At 31.4% G+C, this 19641-nt stretch overlaps 3 protein-coding genes across 3 annotated transcripts; 2 read left to right on the forward strand and 1 right to left on the reverse strand.

Moving 5' to 3' along the window:
• Window positions 1–63: 63 nt before the first annotated feature.
• Window positions 64–1732, reverse strand: LOC125597411 (epithiospecifier protein-like). The gene is made up of 2 exons (XM_048772140.1): window positions 1595–1732; window positions 64–1251 (listed from the first exon to the last, which is right to left on the reverse strand). The coding sequence occupies exons 1-2, from the start codon at window positions 1640–1642 to the stop codon at window positions 253–255; spliced, it is 1047 nt and encodes a 348-aa protein (XP_048628097.1). The 5' UTR covers window positions 1643–1732; the 3' UTR covers window positions 64–252.
• Window positions 1733–14703: 12971 nt separating this feature from the next.
• On the forward strand, window positions 14704–16030 carry LOC125597407 (trihelix transcription factor ASIL1-like). Its single transcript, XM_048772137.1, has one exon. It carries the CDS (start codon window positions 14823–14825, stop codon window positions 15816–15818), a length of 996 nt encoding a protein of 331 aa, XP_048628094.1. The 5' UTR covers window positions 14704–14822; the 3' UTR covers window positions 15819–16030.
• A 228-nt stretch (window positions 16031–16258) lies between these two features.
• LOC125597408 (dormancy-associated protein homolog 4-like) lies at window positions 16259–17297 on the forward strand. The gene is made up of 3 exons (XM_048772138.1): window positions 16259–16581; window positions 16929–17022; window positions 17131–17297. Exons 1-3 carry the CDS (start codon window positions 16353–16355, stop codon window positions 17162–17164), a joined length of 357 nt encoding a protein of 118 aa, XP_048628095.1. The 5' UTR covers window positions 16259–16352; the 3' UTR covers window positions 17165–17297.
• The last annotated feature ends 2344 nt before the right edge of the window (window positions 17298–19641 follow it).

Below are 19641 nucleotides of genomic sequence, written 5' to 3' on the forward strand. Positions count from 1 at the left end.
GAAGTTGGGTTAGAGCATTCCTTACTCTATATTCACGTTTACTCCATTTTAGAAAAAAAAATTGAGTAGGGATGGAGATGCCTTAGCAATCATATCATTTATTGGACACATGTACAATTATGATTCCACCGACGACAGTTTCCAAGCCGCCAACACACACAGTACATTATCTGATTTAATTTCACAAACCTTTTATTGGTACATATATGATATTTATCACACAAACAGAGCTTGAAAGTGAAGGCATTGAAATTACGCGGAATTGACTGCGTAGAAGTAGAGCTCATCGGTTCGGTTGTTTGTCGGAAGTTTTCCTCCATGCATGAGGAGACCTTTCTTTCCATATACGGTGGCAGTTGTGTACGCCGACCAACCTCGTGTACTCGGTTCATCTCCTCCTCCAAACCTCTCCCACACCAGTGTTTCCGTATCCAACGCGTAACCCTCATCGGACAACGTTCCTGGACCCAAATGGGCCCTTGGGTCGGGCCAGGTCTCACCTCCAAATATAAGTATATATTTTCCGACAACTGCATGCGCAAACACGCTCCTCGCAGAAGGTTTCTCTCCTCTAGTCTCCACTTCGGTCCATTTTTGAGTAACGGGATCATAAAACTGCACGTGATCAGACTCGTAGTCATTTTTCCCATTAGGATCAGGAGAAGTCGCAAACCCATAAACCACCCAAATCTTTCCTTGCACCACAAGGAATCCAGCTCCTCCTCTTTTCTCAAACCTAGCTAGCTGCTCTCCCGGATCTGGTAGCTGAATCCATTTCCCTTCAGCTATGTTATACGCCTCGATGGTTCCAAACCGCACGGGAGTTTTATTCGCCCCGCCTTTGCTCACCCCACCGAATACATACACGTGGTTATCATCCCAAGCCATGGAATGGAAAGTACGAGCCTCGGGTCCTCCCACTTCATCCAGCTTCGTCAGGAACTTCCACTCCTTTTTCACCGTGTCGTACGAGTAAAAATCGTCGAACTGTTTATGCTCATCGCGGCCTCCGAATATATAGAGCTTAGTTCCCACGGGCACCATCCGGGTGCCTAAGGCTTTGACGTTAGGGAGGTCTCCGCTGCCCGTTTCGATCGACCAAGTGTGTGTTTTGAAGTCAAACACGTACAGGTCTTTGTCGATGGAAATATTTGGCGTTAACTCGCCGCCGAAAGAGTACAGCTTGTCTCCGACCACGGCTATGCCATGTGAGCTTCTTGGTCCTGGTCCTTCTCCTCCTTTCTGCTCCACCTGTTAATCGATCAATGACCAAGATAACTTAAACCCACGATGATGATTCATGATAACTATTAAACATATATTGATGAGTCGGTAATTATTCAAATACGTGACAGGCTAACACAGTTGGTAGTTGAAGGATAATATTTTATTTTTATTTGAGGATGATAAAAAATCTTAGTACTCATTACTCGATTCAAAGTTCATGAATATCTAGGTCGAAAAGGAGTGGGGTCACGTGAATACGTGATGAGAACACAGAAGGACTATCAGTGTCAATGTGTCATATGCTGATAATCGATGTTTTTCTCGTGTAAAAGTTATGTATTTGATGGAAATTAGATTGAAGGCTTACCTTGATCCACTCGCCTTGCAAAGTCGGAGTCACAGCTTCAATATCCATTTTTGTTTATTTGTTGTTTCTCCTCTTTCTACGATGTTCTATTTATAGGACGAAATCTACGCGTTAAGATATACTCCATATCACTTAAAACTTTAAGTGGTGTTTAAGGGAGGTGAACTGAATTAAGGGTTTTAGGAAATTTTGGAATTTTGTTAAAATCTCCTGTTATTGAATTAATAATTTTAAAAACTCTTTTCAAATCAACTGTTATTTAATATGAGATTTGTGCAAAGTCATTAAAACTCATTTAGAATCACATGTTATTCAATTATTAAGAAAATATAAATATTTATACAATTTATTTTGGTTACATAAAAATAACATTAAATGAACAAAGTTCAACCAATAAAAAAATAGTATTTTGTAATTACAAATTTTAGATGACATTAAATTTTATCTTGAACAGTGAGAATATCAGTTATTGTAAAACAAAATTAAAAATTTTAAACACCACTTAAAGTGATACCGAAAGAATATTTAATTACGTGGTTCTTGTGAAGTGGTGTGACCTTGTGGGTATTTTCGTCAAACAAGAAAATAAGAAGATAATATTTGTCTTAAAAGACCAAGCCTTGAAGAGCAGTTAGACAACATGGATGGTGCTCAAAGAGAATGTCGCAAAGTCATGACGGTAAGCAGGGCCGGCTTTAGGATAGGGGCAAACGGGTGTGGGCCCCGGGCCCCATTTTTTTTTGTAAAAATAATATTGGAAAAAGAGTCCAGTTTTTTAAAAAAATTAGGAATATGGGCCCAAATTTTTTAAAATTATCGACAAATACATGTGAAAAAATATTTAAATTTATTTTGGCTATGGGTCCATGATATCTTTGAGCCGGTCCTGACGGTAAGGAGCATGGAAGCGAGGCATGATAAAAATGATGCATGTGTTTCTTTATTTCCGCCATAAGAACATGGCTATTGTAACTGAATTTTTAGCCGCAAGAAATAACACTCAAAAGTAAAATTATAAACTATAAAATTTCAATAATATATGCAACTGGTATCATAATAACGGTTATATATTACTTGTGTGACTTGTTATTTTCTTAACGCAATGAACCTTTTTTTTTTGAACTTTTAACGCAATGAACCTTTTCATCGTAAAAAATACAAAATACTGATGTAACACCTATAAGACGAAATTCGTGGAAGATCATGGATTTGGCCACGCACTCACGCAGTTGTACCCTTGTGGTCTTGATGTTATAAACTTATAATCAATTGCGCACATATTAGACAACAAAATTTGGATAGGTCTTCGTTGTCCTTTGTAAATCCAGGTAACATATTTCAACTGAAGAAAGTAGCTATGGTATTTTTTAAATAATGACATGTTTCAAAAATATTTTGAGCACCGTATACTTCAAGCTTGGTGCTACCGTGCTATATTTATTTATTTTATTTTTATATGGTTAATCAAATCGAGTACTTTTTTTTTTTTTGTAACACTTTTTCATAAATCAGGAATCAAATCGAGTACTTATAGATCAAAACTCATACATCTCTTGTTGTAACAAAAAATCTTTCTCAAACAACGTTTAAATCATGGTTTCTGGAACTTTTCTCCTTTAAATATTAACAGCGACATATAAAACAACTATGTTTTTTATATATTTTCACTTGATATCTGATTTGATCCATATAAATAAAGTACAATTTTAACATACTAAAATTAGTGTAAATAATATTATTTATTTTTAACATAAAAATTATTTACTTATAAGACTCTGATAACTAAAATAATCAATTTAATAAATAAAATATTATAAAAGTTACATAAGATATAGTAGTAAATAATCATTTATGTATATATAAATTTTTAATATGTGTATATATGCATATTATGGATCGAGTCAAATATTTGTTCCTAAAAAATATTATTATTTATGATTTAATTCATTTTATAGATATTATATATGATTTTACTTTGATTTTATAATGTTATATATATATATATATCTGATTTTTTTATTCGAAAAAGATAACGAATCAATCAAAATTTACGTATAATTTGTCCACTCCTAGAATAAACTATAGATACACAAGAGAAACTAAGTTAATATAGTTTTTTTTTTGTAACAGAACTAAGTTAATATAGTTAAAACTAAAGAATGTATAGGTTTTAATATGGCCTTGTTTGGAAATAGTGATAGAGATAATGATATAGTTCCCTAATTATGTACTAGGCCCTATGTTACATGGAAACGGAAGCGGGTACGTGGAAGCGGAAGCGTAAGGAAGTGCAGAAGCGATATTTTTTAAAATATTAGGAAGCGGGTACGTGTTGGAAGCGTATATCCATATATATATATCCATATATATATATATATATATATATATATATATATATATATATATATATATATATATGTAAATTTTTTAGAAAATTAGGACTAAAAATTATATGATTTAAATTTGAAATAAAACATTTATTCATTTATAATAATTTTGAAATGATTTTATATTAAAACTGTAAAAATACACATAAATTATGTTTACAAAAAATATTATATTAATTATTTTTAATTTAAATCATATAATTTTCAATATGTGCTATATCTTTAATAAAAAATCTCAATGCATAAAGATAATTTATAGTATTATTTTTGATATTTGTATATTTATAACTCAATATTCATTACTATTAATTTTTTTTATTTTATATAGATTAAAACTATGGTTTTATATTTTATTGATATACATTGTATTTATTTTTTAAACGGAAGCGTGATTCCAAAATGGAATCATAAGCTTCCAACAAGTTTTTAAAGAGAATATTTTAGAAACGTTTTGGAAGCGAGATTCCGCAAGCTTCCACAAGGTTCCGATTCCGATTCCGATTCCGAAGCGGGAAGCGGACGTCCGATGAAGCTTCCGTGCAACGTAGTCTAGGCCGAGTGTGTAAAGGAAACTACTTCCCTACATCAAACTTTTTTTAGAATGAACAACTGTTGTGCATGATGAATAGTCTAATGATTGCTATAAAATTAGGGTTTTTTTTTTTTTTGTCAACTCTGATTTCATTTCATAAGCCCTCAGGCTAAAGATACATGAATCAGGTTTACATTAAAGCCCAAACAAAGATACCATTTACAAGTTAAATTAAAAGGCCCATATCCAATTCAGCAAAGTTTTCGGCCATCATTATCATCATAACTACGCGTCCATCCTTTAGGGCATGTTACAACGCGTGTTTTAACACGTGTCCCTCATGCACAAAGGTGTATTCTCCGATGACCGTAAGCTTTCCGCCGCCTGGGCTCCTCCGCGAAGATGGATGCATCTTTGTCTTTTCCATCACTTCCCGATCCCATCTTTCTCCAATCCTCCGCCCAAACCATTGTTTATAGCCTGACTTCTGCATCGCCGATTTATAAGCTCTGGGAAAGACTCGAAATTTGATCCAGGGAAAGACTTTTATCGGACCATCTTCAAGATGCCGATTCAACTAAGCCTCCGAGAAATCACTCGAGATAAATCCAATAACTCATAATACCTTGTAGCAAGGAAACTTTACCCAATCGCCAATCATGGCTCACATCAGAGTGAGAGTAAAGATTGACTCCTATAAATAAAGTATATGGGGATAATCTTTGGGAGAAGAAAATCAGACTATAAACTAAACGGGATTTGAAGTAGTTTGCGAAGGGGGAGATTGAAATCACCGATCAAAACAAGATCGGATCTTTATTGATTCAAACCAAATCAGAAATAAGAAAGAGATTTGAAGAACAAAACTGATTTGATTTGAACAAACACAACAAAAGTCGCCTAACGAAAGTCTAATCGCCTAGGGAAGATGAAATCGATCACTTGATCGAAGATTATAATACAGAAACAAAAATCGAAAGTCTCATCTCCTTCTCCGTGAAAGGTCGTAGTGAGAGAACGGAGAAGAGGAGAGAGACTTTCTAGTGCACGTTTTGCTATAAAATTAGGGTTAAGAATTATTTTTTGTACAAGGATAACTTTTAGTTTTCTTATTAAGAAATAAGAAGTTATGGGTCGGTGAAACCAAAACCACGTAAAATTGATTTTCCTTTGGTTAGCAAATAATTTGTCGACAGCTTTTTTACCTGTTTTGTGAATCGCACTAATTTTGCAGACATGTTCTTCTAATTTTGCTCAAAAAAAGTTCTTTTAAAGAACAATATGACACCTCATCATAGGTTCATAGTCATATATCACCGCTCCACTGTTTACTTGTTTAGGAACCTTTATTGTTTAGTTGTCGCAATATTAGGCCACATGGTACAAATTTCCATGCGTTCATGTACACATACATGCACTTGGACTAACCAAGTCAATTTTAATTTTTGTAACCAACTCAAATTGTTTTTTGTATTTCTTTTTTCTTCTGAACACCTAAGTGTCTCAAAATCTAATATAACAAATTTCTAAGTGTGAAATTTTAAATGATTTGAATTTTGTTTTTCTACTGAACACCTAAGTGTCTCAAAATCTAATAGAATAAATTTCTAAGTGCTGTTTACAAAAGAAAAAAAAAACAAATTTCTAAGTGTGAAATTTTAAATGATAAAACTTAATTTCCGATTAAAAACTGAACTAATTTGAAAATAAAACTGAACTAATTGTTTCTAAAAGGAAATAAAATTAAGTTAATAAAAAATAGGAATTTTTTTTAGTTAATTAGAATTTTAATTTATATGGTTGTGATTTGTGAAGAAAACATATACTACTAAAACCTTGATTGGTACAACTGAAGACAAAACATTAATAGTATGCAATAGAAACTGTATGCTATAGAAGTAATATATTCTCATAAATATATTTAATAAAATAATTTTTAAAGCGGTAAATAATTTGTGTATGATCATGATGTATAATTTTTTAATTTCTAAATAATATAGATATGTATATATTATTTATATATTTTATTATATTAAATTAATTTTTAGTATATTTTAAAAGTAAAATATTATTCTTTTGAAAAGTAAAAAAAAACTATTTTAAAAATAGAATTTTTTTTATTGATAAAAATATAGTTTTCATTTTATTAAATAAACTAAAATATTAATAGTATATTTAGGAAATTTTTAGTTAATTAAAATTTTAATTTATGTGGTTGTGATTTGTGAAGAAAACATATACTACTAAAACCTTGATTGGTAAAATTGAAGACAAAACATTAATAGTATGCAATAGAGATTGTATGCTATAGAAGTAATATGCTCTCATAAACATGTTTAATAAAATAATTTTTAAAGAGGTAAATGATTTGTCTACGATGTATAATTTTTTAATTTCTAAATAATATAGATATGTATATATTATTTATATATTTTATTATAATAAATTAATTATTAGTGTATTTTAAACGTAAAATATTATTCTTTGAAAAGTAAAAAAATATATTTTAAAAATAGAAATTTAATTTTTAGATAAAAATATAATTTTGATCTTATTTAATAAACTAAAATAGTTATGTTAAATTATTTTAATTTATTTATATATTCTAAATGCAAATATTTTATCAAAAACCTCATATGAAAGCATCGAACAAAGAGAATTTAACTCCTTTCTTACAAAAAAAAAGAGCATTTGGAGATCATTTATTTTAAATGTTTTTCTAATAATTATTAATTGGATAACAAAAAACATAAATCTTATGTTAATGCTCTCCCGATCAAACCCTAAAACATATTTGTATAACTGAGAAACAAACCAATTGTAGCATTTGTGGAACTATTACTATCCATTAACATCAAATAGTTTTCTACATAAATGTTTGTACGTGTAGTCCGTTAGTTTGATTTTGTTTGTTGATCTTGTTTATCTCAACAATTTACATATCTTCTATTATTTTTAATGTTCTATTATTAAAATAAATTAAACAATCATATTAACCATATAATAAAAATTTAGATTCTTCACATATATTATATTTTGAATTTTTAAAATGAAAATTACGAAAACTTTTAAAAATCTCACTTTGTAAATTTTATGATCTATAGTGTTAAAAAATTGTTATAATAAAATACAAATGATCAAAAAATTATACGAGTAAAAATCACATTTAATAGATATTCAGATTAATATATATAGGTCTTATCACATGATATAATTACGGTTGAATGGACAAAATTAATATTTAACAAGTATCAGAATTTACATTTTATTTTGCACATGTGCGCGGATAATCAATTAGTACTTCATTATTATGCATTATAAATCAGGAATTGTGACATCTCCACTTCCTTTGCTGGTTTTGGAGGATCTGTATATCAGATGGTAAATAATGCATATAAAGAAAATTTACCACTAGGTGAATAGGAAGGAGATAGATGAGAAGAACCCAATTTGGACGCCAGAAAATTTTTTGAAATGTTAGATGCAGCTAATCAACCATTGTATCGAAGATGTATAGATGGACATTTACCTTTATCATCTGCAAGTCGATTGATGGTGCTAAAGACTGACTATAATTTGCCTGAAGAATGTGTGGATGCGATTGCGGATTTTGTCAGAGATGTTCTACCTGAGAATAATTTTGCACCTTGTTCATATTATGAAGTTCCAAAATTGGTCGCTGATCTTGGTTTACCTTATCAAGTGAAAGATATATGCATCGAGGTATGTCTTTTGAAACATATTTTCCGCCTAAAGTAGTCATATATATTTGAGTCAACTTATATATTTTATGCTATTTTAGGTTTGTTATATTCGTTATCTGCGAATTAGGCAAAGAAACGATCCTTGGATCACTATCACGTCAATAAATCCAAGAAGCCGATTACAAGGAGTATTTGATTACAACAGCGATTAACCGAAAAGGATGTACACTTGGAATCAGAGGACGAGATTGGAAAGTATGACGAAAACGATTCAGCTTCATGTTCATCATCAGATAATGCATCTGCTTCAGAGTAGATCTTGCATAATTAAATGTATTAGAGAATTGCTTTTAAATTTTTGTAGATTTCTTTTAAAAATATTTAAGAATATTTGCAAATTTCTTTTATATATATATATAATATCTGAGAATTACTTTTAATCATTGTAGATTTCTTTGAAAAACATTTTAAATATTTAAAATTTATTTTATATATATATTAATTACTTTTAATCTACATACATGTCACCGGATCGACTGATCTTTGTCGATTTTATATTAGGTTCCATGGAATTATATTTTTGAGGAAAGAATGGTTTCTATGTTTCTATATGTTACGACTATAATTCTAAGCAAGTTAATAGATTGGTAAAAAGAAAAGTTAATAGAATGGTAAGAAAAAATAATACTTTGGTAGCAAGCAATTCAAATTTGCGAAGGAAGGCACTAGCAATCAGAGCCGGGCCTAATATATTTTGCCCCAGAAGCAACAAAAACATTTTGGCCCATTTTTCTGAAATTTTTTTACTAAAGACACCTTTACAGCATATCGAACCCACATCAGATAGAGGCATAGAGCTATAAGCCTATAACTATGGTCGTGACCAGTCAAATTACGTAATATTTAATATTTATAAGTATTGTTGGCCCTTTGAATACTCCCTCCGTTCCTAAAAGATGTATGTTCTAGAAAAAAAATTTGTTTTAAAAAGATACATTTTTTAATTTTTCAATGTATGATTTTATGAAAAATTGTAAGTTTCAAAAAAATTAATGGTGTTTATTGAATTTCTATTAGCTTAAAGTTATGGAAAATTGTTATTCACAAAAAACAATGCATATTTAATGAGTTTTCTTAATATATGTGAAAAGTCTAGAATATGCATCTTTAAAAAACAGAGGGAGTATTTAACTTCGTTGGGCCCTGAAGCAATAATGCTTCATCAGCTTCTACTGAAACCCGGATCCGCTAGCAATGGTCGTATAAACATTACTTATGGAATTCGATTTCACTTTTGGTTGAGATGGAAAAGAAAAACATCTTGCCAACACTCTGCTTAAAATTTGTAAGTTTTTTCTTTTTGTAACTGAAAAGGGTTAAACCCGGGTCTATTAAAGACACAGACTTAACCCCGGGGTGGAGGTACAGCCCACGGATAGACCCTCTCCTGGGCATTCAAATGAGCCGAAAGCAATAGCTCATATCCGTGTGGCCAGCGGGATTCGAACCAGGGTTCGCCGTATTGGGTTTTTAGTCCCGGAACTAATAAAATTTGTAAGTTTATTAGTTATATTTGAACATAACTATGATATGTCTAAACATGAGGTAAAAAATGATTAATAGTTTTTTTTAATTAGTTACTATTATTGTACAGTATTTGATGTAAGATCTAAGTACAATTCGGAACTCTAAACTTAGAAAACATAATTACAACACAAAAATTTGGAAGTAAGTACCTAGAAGAATAACATGTATCCCTTATTGGCATCCAGTATATGCTTTTTGTGACAGTGTTATATTTTGTCCTTGTATTTTCTTTTAAATAATATGAGTGTATACTAATCTCCTAAAGGCTTGTCCACCGGTAACATAGAAATTCTGTCGTTATACATGGAAGTTAGATATTCATGTCATTTAACCACACAGGCGAGTAAATCTAAATGGTGGATTTCAAAACCTAGACAGTTAGCACTTTTCTCAGTTTACCGTACTATACCTGTGTAAAAAAAAGTATATATATATATATATATATATAGAAACACATGTGGAAAATTTATTATTATATAATATGATTTTCTGTATGATGTATCTATTGTTGTTTAATACTTTTCCACTTTTCTCACATGTAAAAGACTAATTTATTAAAGTATGATATATAAACTAATAAATGATTTCATAAGTATGATATATAAACTAATAAATGATTTCATAAGTTATTAAAACAATATTAAAGTATGATATATAAACTAATAAATGATTTCATAAGTTAATATACATATTTTAAATTAAAATATTAAAAATAATTTAATATTTTTATCAAGTATGAGACGTGTAGAATGACAATATTTAATTTGTATAATAATTCTGACAAAAAAAATATAATAAGAAGATAAAATTTTAAATATATAAAAATTGAAAAAAATGTACTATAATTTAAAGTTTTAAAATATAAGTAAAATTGATACGAGGCAGGTTATATAAATTAATTATCTTATTTTCATAAAATTATATTTATGTAAATTTTAATTTTATTATATATACCTTAAAAACATATGTTTTTATAAAAAAGAAACATATCTATAAAATTTCTAATTTTCAGTAAATGATTTTTTGTACAAAAATCCATCTCGCGCTTTAAAGTGCAGGTCAAAATATAATAATAAAGATTATTATTAGATATATAATAACAATTTATAACAAAATGAAAAATAATAAATATTAAAATGTCTAATATCAATAATTAAATTAAATTAGAAATTTAAAATAAACCAAAAACAAAACATCAAAATTTCTAATAACACGTGAACAATAGAGTAAACTAAATAAATAAGTAAGCAACTATATTTATTTCAAACTTAAATCACTAAATTGTAATATCCGTACACGAATCGTTGATGCTCTAATCTATTTCTGTTTGAGTATGCATTTTCTCAAATATTGATATATCTTAAATATTGATCTATTACGCTTACAGCAAAATGATAAATTAGTTTGCCTAAAAATTTGTATAGCTAAGTTTTTTAAAATTAGAGCATCACTTTCATAATATATCCACCATTCATCTAAACATTCATAAATTAGAATACTTTAAATTTAAAAATTTAAGTCAAATTGTATTACATAATGGGTCACTCAGTTCAACCGGTAGCCGGGTCCCAGATATTAGCGGCTTTTTGCGGGTTTTATAGAATTTTAAAATACAAGTTTAAAAAAAACCGGATTACATATAGAGTCATCAATTGTGTCAGTTTAACCACGGGTCATGCTTCAGAACAATGAATGTAATGCCTCATGCAGAGGCGAACCCACATGGAAGAAAGGTGGGTCAGCTGACACAGGTTAACTTTAAATATTTTGTTTGTAAGCTATATCATGTACTCGCTAACAGCACAATTGGCTATGTATTTCCTCCTCTGACACTCCTTTCCTGGGTTCGAATACCGCTTCCTGCACCCCTTTTTAAAAAAAAATCCATGCTTCTGTTTGTGCTTTTGTTATAGTTTGGGTTTAAATAAAAGTTATGACCTAGGTAAAAATATATCATGGGTCCGCCACTGGCCTCATGTGTAACATTTAAGTGTAGATACATAATCAAAAATGCGAATTTATATTATATATAAATTTGGTTTATTTCGAAAACATAAACATTATGAAAAATCTACTTAAATAAGGTTGTTGCACTCTTTCATTTGACTAATAATATTTTTGTTTTAGCTTAAATTTTGACTAACAATATATTACCATATATTTCTGTAACAAAATGTAGTCAATTTAATAGGTGCTATAACTAGATTTCCTAAATTTTTGAGATTTTTCTGAGATAAAATATTTTATTTTTTTCTACATGAATCAAAACCATTATATATCTCTTAAAACCTTTAAACAACTTCCATGTTAGTCTTACTTCATGTTTCTTTGAGATCTGATGTTTGCAAAACTATGTTAATCTTCTCCATCTTGCAGCTTTTCTTTTCATATATTTTCTTTTTCTTTGCTCTTTTACATCAAAAATTATAAAGGGTATATGGTCATTGTCAAATGTCAACGTAAACCTTAATTCTAATAACTTAAAAACACTCATATTAGTTTGCATTTAACCAACCTGCAATTAATATTAGAAAAGGGTAAATTACATGTTTACCATTTTCATGGTACCACTTTTCATTTTTACCACCACGAAAGAGATATTTTCAAAAATACATTCTTCATTAAATGGCAAAAGACTCTTATGCCATTGTTATTTATATATATACTAAATTATTATTTAAATACAAAAATTTAAAATTTAAAAAATTGAAAAAAGTAATTTTTTTTATGTTTTCGAATTATACTTTTTCAAATTCGAACTTTTTATAAATTTTTTTTTGAAATTTTCTTTTTTCAATTTTTTTTTCATTTTTTTCAAATTTCTTTTTGAAAAACGAAAATTATGTTTGAAACTATTTTTTCAAAATTTTTATATTTTTTAAGTATTTATTTATATATTTATTAGAATCCTAAATTTCACATTCCAAAAACCCTACCCACCCCTCAACTCTAAACCCTAAGTCTAGATTAGTTAACCCTAAGGGTATAATTGTTTTTTATCCTTCATTAAAAGTGAAAATAAAAGTGGTTGGTGTAAACATGAAAAGTGGTACTATGAATGTGTTATTTGTGGCAATTTCCCATTAGAAAACCCCACATATTAAAATTTGTAGTTACAAAATCAATATCATTATACAACACCTAAAAGTATCCATATCAAATATATCAATCAATAGTGAATGGACTATTAAAGAATCATAAATTATATAGTTTATTTAAATTTATGTGCTATTAAAAAATATATCAAAAATTGAATCATATTCTTTAATATTGTTTTATGGGTTTTTATCGTGTTAACAAATAACGAATCGCAGGTTAATGACAAGTTTTCTGATTTTTACCAGGTCTTCTCTCATTTTAAATATTGTATTTTAACTGAATCTGAACTGGATTATATACGGATCACCAGTTTTACTAGTTCGACCGCATGCCAGGGTAACGAAAACATTGCTAAAAATTATTAAAACCCATAAAAATCTATACTATTAAATTAGTCCAAAATCTACCAAGTAAATCTTACGTTTAACCAATTCAACAAATGTAACTCTTATAAAATGCACATAAAATATAAATATAATATTGTTACATAAGAGAGTGTATATACAAAATCTTAAATAAACTAATTGATAAATTATATAATTTTAAATAAAAAAAAATCGTTTCGTTTTTTTGATAAAATAGGAAGTTGAAACTTAATACTACATCCCAATAAAATCACTAATTTAAATCAAATTTCATATTAGCCGAAAAAAATCTGCTCTGCACTGATCAAATCCTAGGTATTTGAAAAACAATTCAAATGGTAATAGTAATAAGTACCATAGTATCTTGGCACTAATAAATTAAACTACAATTATACCATGGAAATGTACACGTTGCTATTATATTTATATGGGTTTTTATTAATAAAATTCTTCGACTAAAAATGGATCGTAAAAAACCACTCAACTAAAAATTTGAGAAAAAAAACTCTCATGTTTAGTTCCGTTAACGTCTCATTTTCCATGTCTCATTTTCCATTACAGTATTTCTGACAGAGGATAACATGCATTAACATAATTAAAGTGGAGGATTTCTTTCATCAAATTTTTAGTTGAAAGATTATTTTTCGATCCATGAAGAGTTTTATTGTTAAATGCGATTAAATAGTTTAAAAATTTTAGTAACACTTATGCATTATTTAAAGAGAAAAAGACTAGGATAGCACAAAACTAAATTTTTGTTCCCAAAGTAGCACTCAAAGCTCAAAGTCACAAAAATAGGTTTCATTAAAGAGGTAAATATACATTTATACCCATTGGGTTAATTAATCCACACCTTAGGGTTTAGAATTAAGGGATGGGGTTTTGGAATTAGGGTTTAAAATTTTACAAAAAATAAATACTAAAATAAAAAATAAAAATTTTAAAAACAATTTCAAAAAGTATTTTTAAATTATAAAAAGAAAATTTGAAAAAAAATAAAAAACAAAATTTTGAAAAAAAATAAAAAAAAAATTATAAAATTTCGAATTTGAAAACATATAATCTGAAACTATAAAAAAAATTATTTTTTTCATTTTCATTTTTTTTATTTTTATTTTTTTTATTTTTATTTATTTTGTTTGTTTATTTAATTTTAAACCAAGAGTATAAGAGATATTTTACCTTTTAATAAATATCATTTTTGTGACTTTCTCTTTCTAGTGCTATTTTTGAGACATAAACTTCAAAATGTGTTATTATTGACAATTGCCCTTATTTAAAACTATTACGATCGATTTATAAGCCTTTAAATTAAATTATAAATTCTTATAGAATACTTTATCAAGTTTATTATAACCGATTTATAAAGCTAAGGGTTTGTCTTTATTATCTAGTTATTATGTTATTAAGGGAAAGTGTGAAGGGCCATTTCGTCAATTTGCGTATCGGGTCAATTAACGGAGATGACGCATCCGGTGACCTTATCCCTTCGCCGGTCAGAAAAAAAAATCTCGGATCTCCTCTTCCCAAAACAACTTCAGATCTGAAAAATCCATGGACGAAGAAGACGAGACTCGGTCCCCAAAATCTCCTGGAGATTCCTTGTCACCTGCACCTTCCTCTCCTCCTCCGATTTTACCTACCAGCGACGTCACGGTTGCCTCTGCGACGAAACCGCCTCAATCTCTAGCTTTAGTGGTTCACACTCCTTCCGTTGTTGGAGGTAGCAGAAACGGACGAAGCGGAGGCGGCGGAGGAGGAGGAGGGAGAGACGATTGTTGGAGCGAAGAAGCGACGAAGGTTCTAATCGAAGCGTGGGGGGAGCGATTCTCGGAGCCGGGGAAGGGGACGTTGAAGCAGCAACAGTGGAAGGAAGTAGCAGAGGTGGTGAACGAGAGCCGTCAATGCAAGTACCTCAAAACAGATGTTCAGTGTAAGAACAGGATCGATACGGTGAAGAAGAAGTATAAGCAGGAGAAGGCCAAGATCGCTTCTGGTGATGGGCCTAGCAAATGGCTTTTCTTCAAAAAGCTCGAGTCTTTGATCGGTGGTGCTGGTGGCAACAGCACTAAGGCTCCAATGGGACGACGTCAGGGCAATAAAGGAACGGTTTTGAAGAGAGGCTCTGATTCGATGAGGTGGCATTTTAGGAAACGGAGTGCTTCCGAGACCGAGTCTGAGTCTGATCCTGAGCCTGAGCCTGAGCATTCTCCTCCTGACTCAGCTGAGAGTCTCCCACCACCACCACCACCGTCGCAACTGGTGTCGAAGCGGTTGAAGATGGATGAGTTAGGAGGGAGTGGAGTTGGAGATGTGGCGAAGGCGATTCTTGGATTCACCGAGGCGTACGAGAAGGCGGAGACTGCTAAGCTGAAGCTGATGATGGAGTTGGAGAAGGAGAGGATGAAGTTCGTTAAAGAGATGGAGTTGCAGAGAATGCAGTTCTTGAAAACTCAGATGGAGATGACTCAGAACGATCGAGAGGAGGAGAGGAGCAAGCCAAGGATCAATGATGATGATGTCAAGAATAATGGCGATGTAAGTAGCTGACAATTGAACACACAAAATGTTTTATTCTGATACTGCAATGATTAAAAACCGTCTCTAGATTGCTGGATTAGGATTTGATGTTGCTGTTGTTGTTGTGCTTTATGGTATGTGTAAATGTAGAACTCTGATCATCATCGTGCTGTTGTTGCTGTTGTTGTTATCTTATCTTGTCTGAAACAATTGGCAAATAAAAAACAAAACTTTGAACTTGAGTGTCCTGAAACTTATGTTTTCTTAGAAACAAGATGACACACACCACCTTATAGGATATTCACCATGTCTAAAAGTACAACGAGATTAGAGAAAAACCTTAGGAAGATACATGTATTTGATTAGTCAGCATATGTATCCATAATTAAAACATCCTTAATTAAGGTAAAGCTAATAATTAACCTCACTAAATATATTCTTTCTCACCTCTCTACCTCTATAAAACCATTTTCCTTGCATAAGAAGATAAGAGACAAAAAAGCCAAATAGTTTGTAAAAAGATATATATTGTAGTTATATATTTTTGGATAACATTTTGATCGGATGGGGTTCCTACACAAGCTGTGGGATGATACGGTGGCCGGACCGGCGCCGGAAAGTGGTCTCGGAAAATTGAGAAAGCTTCATTCTTTATCCACCGTCCGATCTCCTCTATCCAGCATTACCAAGGCGAATAACAATGTCTGTGGACTCGGGAAATTGAAGATGGATCCAGGTCTTGTTCCGGATTCTCCGACCGGGTCAAGCATCAACCCGGGGACGCCTTTGACCCGTAATTATTTCTCCTCCTTCCTCTAAAACTACACAAAAGAAAATGTTAAAAAGACGAGTGATTATTTCCATTGTATTCATTTTGCATGGTTTCAAGGTGTTACGTAATGATAGATTTTAAATAGTTTTTTTTAAAGCATATCAATGTCAAATTAAAGAACAAAAGAAAGAATATTTTTTTTATGTTCGTCATATGTACCTATATAGTATAAACCATTGTTATTTCTTAAATAGTAAACGAATGGTATGTTCTATAAATATTTACGAAGGTCAACTCATATTTATCTTATACTAGTATAATTTTATTCTAAGAACACAAATGAAAAGGTTTATAAACTATCTATGCAGCGGGAACACCATGTGATAACTTTGGACCATTCAGCGCCGAGAAAGTCCCTTCCGCCGGTGAAGCCGATGCCGCAAGTCTCACTTCTTATGAATGGTTAATATAATCAACTCCGTCACCTTGTTTTGATTATACGTCTCTTGTATAATTGCAACATTGCCTTACATATGGTCTCATTTGCTTTGTGTTTATACGAAACTACAGGATTGTGATCAACGCATGCGCATTGGACCGTTGAAAACGACGAGAAAGAGAGAAAGTGCTACGGGTTTGTATATATATTATTAATAACCTAAGCATGTAACTATGTAAATAACAATTAATTTGTACATAAGTTTTTATACAAAATACAAACACTACTCCCTCTCAAACATGTCTAGACCCCAGCAAAATTTGGAACCCCAAACAAAACTCCCTTTTATTCTATGTTATTTTTATTGCTTGGCTTACAGTCCTCGCAGACCCATCATAACATACAACCTAAGCAATATAATCAACGGCTTTAAATGAGAGTCACATACATGAGATTCCGACAAGGTCTCGAAAATGATTAAAAAAAAATTAGGTAGAAGAGAAAAAAAAACAAGGCCGCACAGAGTGAAGAGACCAGAGTAAGTTTTTTTTTTTGGTAAAAGACCAGAGTAAGTTTATTAGTACATTAGTTTATTAGTACATGAGCTGCTGATGTGCCTTGACAATCAGAGCGTCTCTAGGCATATCTTCCTCACCTTCTCCGGCCATTTTCACTCACTAACACAGCGAAACACAAGCCATTAGGTACAATTTGAAGCTCATGAGCTTCAGAATAAGACGGAGAATTAACCTAGCTACAAAAAATCATCAATGCCAAGATTCGAACAAAGGATCAAATCAACCGTAGATACGGCAATAGATATCTAACACAAGACAAAGTCGATGGAGTTTGGTAGATGCACGCCGGAGGTTAATGAACGGCGGCGAGTTATCGCTCTCTGCGTCTTTATGGGGAGAGAAGAAGTAGAGATCTCTTTTGTTTCGGTCATCTATTGCGTTTAGCGGTTAAACGGTGGGCCCAATGGGCTTTTGAATTTTACTCCTCGATTGGCCTCGATTGGCCCGCTAAAGTGAAACGACGTCGGATAAGAATCTTGTTATTATCGACCATAGTTTTCCTTAATTTTAAGTGTATTAAGGCATGTTCGTTTGTACATCTAGAAGATGCATCCAGATGGTCCATCTAGATGTCTTATCCAGATGCTACATCTGGGTGTCGTTTGCTTCTTTATTTCGTCTATGCATCCAGATAGATCATCTGAATGCAACTATGTTCGTTTGTTTTTCATTTATTAACTTTCATCTGCATCCAGGTGGACTTGTTAATAAAATGACTAAAATATATTTTTTTACGTTTCGACGGAAAAATAGCATTTTTACGGTTTTGGCTGAAAATATTTTTGCGGTTTTTGAGGAAATATGTGTTTTCGAGAAAAAGTGCATTTTTATGGTTTTGGCGGAAAATACGTTTTATGGGTTTGGCGGAAAAATACGTTTTTGCGGTTCGGACGGAAAAAGTGTGTTTGAAGTTTTAGCGGGAAAAATGTTTTTGACGAAAAAGTTTTTTTCACGATTTTGGCGGGAAAAGCATTTTTGCGATTTTGGCGGGAAAAGCATTTTTGCGGTTTTGGCGGGAAAATACATTTTCCCGGTTTTGGCGGAAAAATATATTTTTCCAGTTTTGGGGGAAAAATACATTTTTTCAGTTTTGGCGGGAAAATGCTTTTTTACGATTTTGGCGAGAAAATGTGTTTTCCGGTTTTGGCGGGAAAATGTGTTTTCCGGTTTTGGCGGGAAAATGTGTTTTTTTCCGGTTTTGGCGGGAAATGTGTTTTCCAGTTTTAGCGGGAAATGTGTTTTTTCCTGTTTTGGCGGGAAAATGCTTTTTCCGGTTTTGGCAGGAAAATGCGTTTTCCGGTTTTAGCGGGAAAATGCGTTTTTCCGGTTTTGGCGGGAAAATTCGATTTTCCGATTTTGGCGGGAAAATTACGTTTTCCGGTTTTGGCGGGAAAATTATGTTTTCCAGTTTTGGCGAGAAAATGCGTTTTTTTTCCGGTTTTGGCGGGAAAATTGCGTTTTTCCGGTTTTGGCGAGAAAATGCTTTCTGCGGTTTTGGCCGGAAAATGCTTTTTGGAGTTTTGGTGGGAATATGCGTTTTTGGGGTTTTGGCGGGAAATGCGTTTTTTTGTTTTGACGGAAAAATGCGTTTTTTCGATTTTGGTCGAAAAGTGCAGTTTTACTAGTTTAGCAGAAAAATGTGTGTTTATGAAAATGTGTGTTTTATGTTTTTTTTTGCGGAAAAACGCATCTTACGGTTTTGGCGGGAAAGTGTGTTTTTCAGTTTTTGCGAGAAAATATATTTTTTGGTTATATCGGAAAAATGTATATGCAAAAAAATAGAATTTACAGTTTTAAAATAATATTTTGATTTTAAAAGGTCATTTTTGTCATTTATCATTTTGGACTGAACTAGATGCATCTGCATCCAGATGCACCATCAAGACTCACCTTCATTTGGGTGAAAATTTGAGATGAGTTTTTAAAAATTCAGCTGGGTGATTCATCTGGATGTAGCATTATAATGCACAAAACGAACATCAATTTGCATCTTCACCTAGGTGATCATTCACCCAGATGGATCACCTGGGTGAGCAAACGAACAAGGCCTTACTCTTTGATTAA

Source organism: Brassica napus, unplaced genomic scaffold, assembly GCF_020379485.1.
Source record: "Brassica napus cultivar Da-Ae unplaced genomic scaffold, Da-Ae ScsIHWf_1457;HRSCAF=2047, whole genome shotgun sequence".
NCBI classification, from domain to species: Eukaryota; Viridiplantae; Streptophyta; class Magnoliopsida; order Brassicales; family Brassicaceae; genus Brassica; species Brassica napus.

Coding starts and splice junctions, on each gene's coding strand:
- LOC125597411 (XM_048772140.1), bottom strand. CDS start 1,642: ATGGATATTGAAGCTGTGACTCCGACTTTGCAAGGCGAGTGGATCAAG. Junction 1,252..1,594: donor TGCAAGGCGAGTGGATCAAG/GTAAGCCTTCAA, acceptor ATCGATTAACAG/GTGGAGCAGAAAGGAGGAGA.
- LOC125597407 (XM_048772137.1), top strand. CDS start 14,823: ATGGACGAAGAAGACGAGACTCGGTCCCCAAAATCTCCTGGAGATTCC.
- LOC125597408 (XM_048772138.1), top strand. CDS start 16,353: ATGGGGTTCCTACACAAGCTGTGGGATGATACGGTGGCCGGACCGGCG. Junction 16,582..16,928: donor CCCGGGGACGCCTTTGACCC/GTAATTATTTCT, acceptor CTATCTATGCAG/CGGGAACACCATGTGATAAC. Junction 17,023..17,130: donor AGTCTCACTTCTTATGAATG/GTTAATATAATC, acceptor ACGAAACTACAG/GATTGTGATCAACGCATGCG.